Here is an 8053-nt window from a genome sequence, read left to right on the forward strand (position 1 = left end):
GAGATTCAAGTGGAGAATTTGGAGTCATGTTCAATGAAACTTTTTTGGTTGCTACAGAAATGAAAGAAAATGTTATACATCATTACTTCTAATATAGTTACTATATTCCTTTAAGTTGGCTTGTATGAATTAAGTATTTTTGTAGTGAAACATCTGTAAATCAATGAAAACGTTTATGTTTTGATATGTGTAACTTTAATTGATCATTTTAAATGAGCTTTCAATTTTTTTAATTGAAATTTTTATGGTTTTATCCATATTTTGTGAAATATATTTTATACTCAATATGTGCACTACAGTATTTCAATACAATACATTTTAAACCATGTCTGAAATAATTTTTCCCCAATTTTTTTTATAAGATCTAAAGTTTTGTGGGTGGGCATACCCAGTGTATCTGTTTAGCTGCCCATATTTACGATAACAATCTTTTAATACAGTAATACAAATATGCTATTCATTTTGTGCTAATAAATTTAACAGTAGATTTATATATTTGAGTGGTAGTATTTTACTTTGTTGTGGCTAATTATGCAATGTCAACAAACTACTAAGATCGGGCCCATAACCAGGGGAGGTTTTATTGGCTTGGTTAAATTTTCTTATTGATTGAGCATCCATCTGCTAATACACCAAACTATTCCACAGCTCACGTGCCATTTCGAGAAATCAAAAGCTAATTGATATAATAAAACCCTGTACATGCTAACAAAAACATGTGACATGCCTAAATATGGTCATGATGACATCACATCATGAACATATATAGGCACTTCATGACTATATATGGGCATTCAACAATTTTTGTCAAAGAAAATTTGATAATCTGGACCAAGCTTAAGGCATGATCACCAAGGCAATTGTTTTGAACATGAATACCCCCATAATTCATACAAACATAAAATATAAAATCAGTAACAATTGCACGAGAAAAGGAAAAAGGCACAGACCCACACGGAGAAAAAAACATTTTGTGACGAGCCAGCCTAAAACAAAAAGAAAAAGGGAGACATGAAAAACAGAAAGACGACAATGTATCTGAAATTTATAAAACCTAGCTACAATAAAAATATTCATACTGCATTTCGTATAGACCTTCGGCTAGCAGATGATTAAATTAAACTATAGCAAGATTTCATGTAAAGAAATGATATGATGATATCACTATTTTAATAACATAATTCATTAAAAAAAATGTTCTAAAAACAGATGATGTGAGTACTGAAAGGGGAAGCAGTTTCTGAGGAAATTCCAAATAGCAAATGGAAACGAGTCTACCGCACGCTGCAATCAAATTATATACCAACGCAAAACATTTAGATTTATTTTAATTATTCACTGGAACTTACCTTATTTGCCACACTTTTAAAGTCAGCTTAACAGTTACCACTTACGGGCGGGCTACTTGTGAATAATAAATTTAAGATAATACACCGACACAACGACATTAATAAATAGTACATTAATTCAATAGAAATCCACATACCTGAAAATAAATATTACTGTACATGAAAGAAATACATTGTGCAAAAGAATAACACTTTAACAAGGCTACATTGAATTAAGAAGTTTAACATAAAAATACAGTAAGCCTACACCGCAGGATGGAACGACGTCAACAGAGATGGTGTTGGATAATGCCTATATGGCGTTCCATACCAATTCACACGGCCATTGTTTGGCGACCTAAGAAGCCATTGATATTTTTTCATCAGTGAGTGGCGAGCAAGATGAGGTAAGTCGATTGATATTTTTTCATCAGTGAGTGGCGAGCAAGATGAGGTAAGTCGATTGATATTTTTTCGAAGTCTGAAAATTTGTACTGTTTCGCCGTCTAGGCCTACCCTATGTAGCACAAGTTTAATATAGTTAGCGCCACCAATCCGTTCGTGCATAACTGCGCCCCAGGATTTATCTTCACAAAATTTTAGCTTACTAGGCCGTGGGCTAAGAAGTTGTTCTTCCCACTAAACGAGATTTTTGCCCAAGGGCTTCAGTAATGTATCACTAGGCCTACGCATTCGAATATACTTTAGTTGTCAAGTAAGGGCATCGGAAGGAACTTTGAAGGGGGTTCGAAAGAAAAAAAGTTACTGGATCATGATTGATGGATGCTTACACGAGGCCTAAATAAACGCATAAAAGGTTTGGTGGCAGGGGCCGCGGCCACTAACAAGGGGAAATTCAACTAGGCCCAGCTAGAGCGTTTGGTAGGGTTCATAGGGAGAGTTTTTTTTTTTTTTTTTTTTTTTTTTTTTTGGCTTATGGCCCAAATTGTGTTTAGACCACAATGTTGCCAATAGGCCTTTTTCACGAATCGGTAGACATCTTGCAGTGATGGCAAACATTGCGAATCAGCGGTGCGTAACCAACAGAAATTAGATAAGCTTTTGGGCTGATTTTCTGACATCATGTTATTTAAAAAATCATAACTCCATAACGGGGCGTCGTATCCAAAATTTTTTTCCAGCAAAATGTTCTTAAAAGACTAGTCTACACCACTATATGCTTGAAAAAAGTTAAACAATTTTTTTAGACCTCTGAAATCAAGATTAAAAAATAAAAGCCTATCTCAGTAGTGTATTAAAATAGGTATATGGATTACTGTAGTACTAGTAATACTCTGAACTAGCATTGTTGTATAGTCTACACCACTATATGCTTGAAAAAAAGTTGAAAAATTTTTTTAGACCTCTGAAATCAAGATTGAAAAATAAAAGCCTATCTCAGTAGTGTATTAAAATAGGTATATGGATTACTGTAGTACTAGTAATACTCTGAACTAGCATTGTTTTAGTTACCATATGAGAGTTTCCTGTGTTAAAAACATGATTTACTATACTATACCTCTTTATAAAACATAACTTGTACTTTGTAATAAGAGAAATATGTATACTTGTACTTTGTAATAAGAGAAATCTGTATATTATCGCTACTTGGAACAGTAACAACACGAAAGTCCTATGCTACTGCACTGTAATGCATTGGCCTATTTTAATACACTACTAAGATAGGTTTTTCTTATTCAATCTTGATTTCAGAGGTCACTGGTGGGGACATCTAACCCCATAAATGGTGAACAATTCTCTTTTGCATGTAGTAATTGCCATATACAGTACTGAACAACTTGTCAGTTTAGTTTAAAAAAATGATTGTGCAGGCCTGAAATGGCCACTGTAATAAGATATAGTTACAGTACACTTGAATTATTACAACCTTATTCTTTTCCCACATTCCCTTGTTTTATCTACTGTATTTAATTTACTCGTTTTGCTATGTAAATTATTATCAGAGCACCCTTTATTGTAAAGCACTTTGGAATATTGAACAAACAGTTTCTATATCGATAGTACACTATTTTTTTTATTTTCAAACAAATTACTTTTTATCTCTTTAATAAAATTGTAGTCACCATTAAGATTTCTGAGAATAATATAAAATAACTCATTATAGTTAAATTTCTTTTGATTCCAGAAATTTACAGATGAAATCACCTGTTATTCGCAGTTTATAACGACCCTCATAAAAAATGTGAGTAATTTGCACCAAATTAGGTGCAGGTTTTACATTAAATTCCATGCCTTTTTTCAGGAATTCTCCATTAAGGATTTTAACTAAACATTCAGTAAGAAGGCTATACAGCAGAGATGGGGATAAAAATGGGTTGAAGGGCCAAAGTGAATTTTTAGGGTGCACAAACATTTTAAATGTTTCCAGTGTCCTTGCAATAAAACCCTTCTTCATGCTCTGTTTTTATATACTGCTTTAGTTCATTTTTAATGAATTTTCCGCTGGTGTACGATGCATGCTCTACTAATTGCTTTATAAGTCAATCGCTCTCTTTAATGTTAGTTTTGATAATCACTTTTTGTAGCAATAATCGGTTGCTATAGTGATATGATTAGCATACTGTGTGTGTTACGCTGTGTGTATGCTGATATGTGCTCCTATAGTACGTGCATAGGCAAATTACATTGGGAGTTGCAGTGATGACATCACGATTGACTTATAATACTCTTTAAAAGTGTTAAAAAAACAGCACATTTTAACAATTTAAACGATATGAGATCACCGTACTGATTTTGCATATTGTACATCGTTTTCTGTTTTTATGTCAAGAGGTTCCCACTTTGTGTTGGGCCCTTGGAAAATGGTTCCCTCCTGGACAGTATTGTCAAATTTTTAAATAAATAGATAAATACTAAATAAAATAATTAAAAAGTACATTATTAAATAAACTTTTTCTTCATCCCAGATATCAGATATTTCTTTAAATCGCACAAAAACAAGTAAAAAATTATCACCAAAACTCAATGGTGAAATACGTTAATTTTTGCAACTGTTTTGGGGTTTTTGTTTTTGTTTTTTTTTTTTTTGTTTATTTATTGTTTTCTGATCTTTTCTCAGCTTATTTAAAAGTGAGTTTTTTTCTTTGCGATGTCTCAACATATCAAGTATCTTTGACCTCCAGGTCAGCCTTGTAACTTTGCGTAAAGATGTTGTATATATGGGAGTGATAGTGGCCGTACAGGCTTAAGAACTTTGATCAGGGCATGCCTTATGTTTACAGCAGACCAAAGAGATCACCATAGCTGACCTGGTCGCCTGGAGCAGTGTGTGTGTGTGTGTAATGTTCATGAGGGACCCTAACCCAGAGAATTTTTTTTAAAGAGTTTTGACTTTCAGGGCATTTTATTCTCCCGGTATAACTCAAAAAAATTAGGCCTATACTCACAAAAATGCCCTGTACATTTAAATGCTAAAGAGTGGGCCCAGAAAAGCACCCAGCTTAGAAATGTTATATCTGGACACAGAAAGTAGTAGCAGGACTCAAAATAATGACCAATTCACAATTCATAGGCCTATATTAAATCAATGTAGGTCTATCGCGAAATGATAACTTGTTCAAAATTTAATCTCTTATCACGGCCATAACTAGATGAATTGAGTTGTTTATACCTCCATTAATAGATAAAGTGCGAGAAACACAAACACATTATATAAATACAATATGAATAATGATAACGACTATAGGCTTATTAAATTATACGAGTTGATGGGTATTGTGAAATACATAACATATAAAATGATGTAGGCCTAATTAAATAAGCCTTGTGTTATGAATACACAGGTGTACAATACGCTGTGCATTATTTAATACATTATAATACTGTACAATGAATAACTGCCTACTATAATTACACAACATGCACGGTATCGTGAAATATAAACAATATGCAAAATAAAACATGTGTTACGAATACACATGATGCAATATGCTATCATTATATTTAAAAATAGACCTACAAAATTAATGAATACCTTGGAGTTTCGAGTAACATACTGCTGGTACAATTTTAATTTTACTTATATGCCCAACCACCAAACTTTTATAAATATTTAATTGTTATTTTATATTTATAAAAAAAATATTTAAAAAAATCATCTAAATTACGAAAATTAAATATTGTCAAAAATTGAAATGTACATAGGCACTGTACAAAAACAAGAGCATGGTGGATTTTTGTTTTAAATATATAACATAAAAGACAATGTCATGCGAACATTAATAATAAATTCATATAATTATTTTTTATATTAGGTATACATATATTTATTTTAAAAATTGAGAAAAAGTGGTCCGGCCAACCGATGTCGTTCCGACGGCCCTGATTATCCCTCGCATGTATAACGGCGGATGTGATTTCAGTAATAGAGCCACAAATGGCACCCATAGTCTCTGAAAGCCACAGGACCCCCGGCCCTGACATTACACCACTCGCTGGAAGGTAGCAGATACGGTAGTTCAATGTCACAATAAAACATTGCTTTAATTTAATTTTTTTTTATAGATCAGGGGCCCCTGGCTGTCGGAGGCCCAGGTTCAATGAACCTGTTGAACCTATGCCACTGCACCGGTGGCCACTGACTGTATGTCCCCTCTAGATGCCCAGAAATGGCATTCTCATACAGTACTTTATATAACAATTTCCATTGTCTTAAATTGAAGTCATAAAATGTCTAAGTTATCAAAAATATATTTACTACCATACCCAACCTCGAAAATAGAAGTAACATTAACAATCCATTATCTTGTATTTGAATAATATGTTAAGTGTAAGATTTTATATAAGTATGAGTATTTAAAAAGATCATGCTAAATAATTAAAACTGTGTTAGTGAGCTGCCCTCTTTCTTACAGTATTTGTTATTGCTGAGACAAACTAGTGAATTTTAGAGCTTTTATGTTTTTCATTTTTTTTAGGGATTACCACATTGTTGCTGTGGAAGAGGCTAGATCATTCATCCACAGATGTATGGTGGCAGCAGGCACACAAGATTCGCATGCCAATGATCTAGCAGAGGTGTTAGTGGCTGCTGATCACCGCGGACATTACAGTCATGGGATGAACAGGCTAGGTAATGTGTAATATTTCATGTTACTGCAACAGAAGTAGCTGCAGGCCTGGGTCCCAAGTTTCCAGCGGCGTACTGTAACTAGGTGCTAAAGGGCCATAGTGCAATGTTAATTGCCGGGCCCTTTGATGTGATATTGGGAATTCCATGAAGTGCTCGTAAAATTCATCGTAAGAAGTGCTACTTTTACCCCCTACTTCTATAGACCTAGGCTATAATAGATACTAATTATATTCGGATTCGTAACTATTTTAGGACATATTCTGTCTCAGCAGCTGTTCTAAACTAATCAAGGAAATTGGTGGCACACAAAATTTGCAGTGGCCGGTCAGGGAATTCGAATAGAGGGGCCAGGGAGAGATTTTCACCTCAGGTGGAGGGTGAAGACCACCTCAGCCCCACCATGGTTGGGGCTTAGGTAAGAAAATCTAAAGCACCTGTAGATGGCCGGAAATGACACTCTCAGACTCAACATTTTAATATAATTCCATGCACTCCGGCAAGCAAGCAAAAATCTCCCGAAAACTACCCCATCTTCTGCAAAATTTTGATACCTGTTTAAGAAAGTTTGTTTAAACAGATATCCCAGAAGTGACTTCCTTTCAACTTAGGACACACTTATATTCCAGTCTGTGGATTAACAACAATGATCTTGTTGATTTTAATAATATGGCGATAATATTGATGTAAAACATAGTCTTTTCTTTTGAAAGTAAAATGATATCTATTTTCTTAACAAGGAGCTCTACAATAATTATTTCTCTTGAGCAATTTATGGATAATTCAACTTCCAACTTTATTTTCACTTGTCACTAGTAGTCAACAAATGATGATGTAAGATTTCTTTCCCTGATTTTCCAGATATGTATGTAACGGATATAAAAACAGGTATGACAGTCTGTGATAAGAGTCCGGAGATTTTGAAAGAAACGGCAGCAACTGCATGGGTTGAAGGCAATAATCTTCTAGGACCAGTTGTTGGAAAGTTCTGTACAGATATCGCGATAAAGAAAGCTAAGGAAGCTGGCATTGGATGGGTGGTTGCTAAAGGTTAGTATAGCTACTCTATAACAAAGGATTGTTCCATGTTATATCCTCAATTGTTGAGCCTGTATTTCATATAAATTTATACAAAATATGTTAATTAGACCTACTCAAAAAAATGTTTCTCTACCAGTTAGATTTCATAACCATATTCATGTGGTTTTTGCCAATTTATTTTAACTATATTTTTTTGGGTGGAGTAAGTGGTTATTATTAGCAATATATCCTAGAATTAGGACTCCTAAAGTCAAGCCTTTTCAGTATAGTAAAAAAACAATCCTAGTTCCAAATGTCACTGTCAGTGGGCAACACAACAAATTATTAATTGTTCAATGGTGACCAACAAATTAACTCTTTGTGCTTTATATTATGTTTTGTGATACATAAACAATTCCTTTTGCACAGAATTACTTACAGAAAGAATTTGTTTACACATTCTACTGTCGAATGGCCGATCGGTTAGCAGGGGCGCCGCAAGCTATAGCCATAATATCGGCGCTGGTTCGAACGGCACGCTCGCCTATGGTTCTGGTGGTAGAACAAGTCTTCTCGGATATGGACTATAAACCGTAGGCCCAGTGTATACAATGGC

At 34.1% G+C, this 8053-nt stretch overlaps 1 protein-coding gene across 8 annotated transcripts in view; it reads left to right on the forward strand.

The window, feature by feature from the left end:
• The first annotated feature begins 1535 nt into the window (after positions 1–1535).
• The window catches only part of LOC117117312 (uncharacterized oxidoreductase YjmC-like), an 11541-nt gene continuing 5023 nt past the window's right edge, over positions 1536–8053 (forward strand). The window contains exons 1-4 of one of the 8 annotated variants that reach the window (XM_033261579.1): positions 1539–1735; positions 3475–3531; positions 6266–6420; positions 7279–7467. In XM_033261579.1, coding sequence (XP_033117470.1) covers positions 3530–3531; positions 6266–6420; positions 7279–7467 — 346 coding nt within the window. In that variant the 5' untranslated portion in view covers positions 1539–1735; positions 3475–3529. Of the gene's footprint in view, positions 1783–1940; positions 2211–2250; positions 2361–3474; positions 3532–6265; positions 6421–7278; positions 7468–8053 lie in introns of those variants that run through there. The other 7 variants (XM_033261580.1, XM_033261581.1, XM_033261578.1 and 4 more) reach the window with 7 other exon arrangements.

The sequence above is a fragment of the Anneissia japonica genome, unplaced genomic scaffold (assembly GCF_011630105.1).
Source record: "Anneissia japonica isolate Jap-2015-1 unplaced genomic scaffold, ASM1163010v1 scaffold287749_len374965_cov195, whole genome shotgun sequence".
Taxonomy (NCBI): domain Eukaryota; kingdom Metazoa; phylum Echinodermata; class Crinoidea; order Comatulida; family Comatulidae; genus Anneissia; species Anneissia japonica.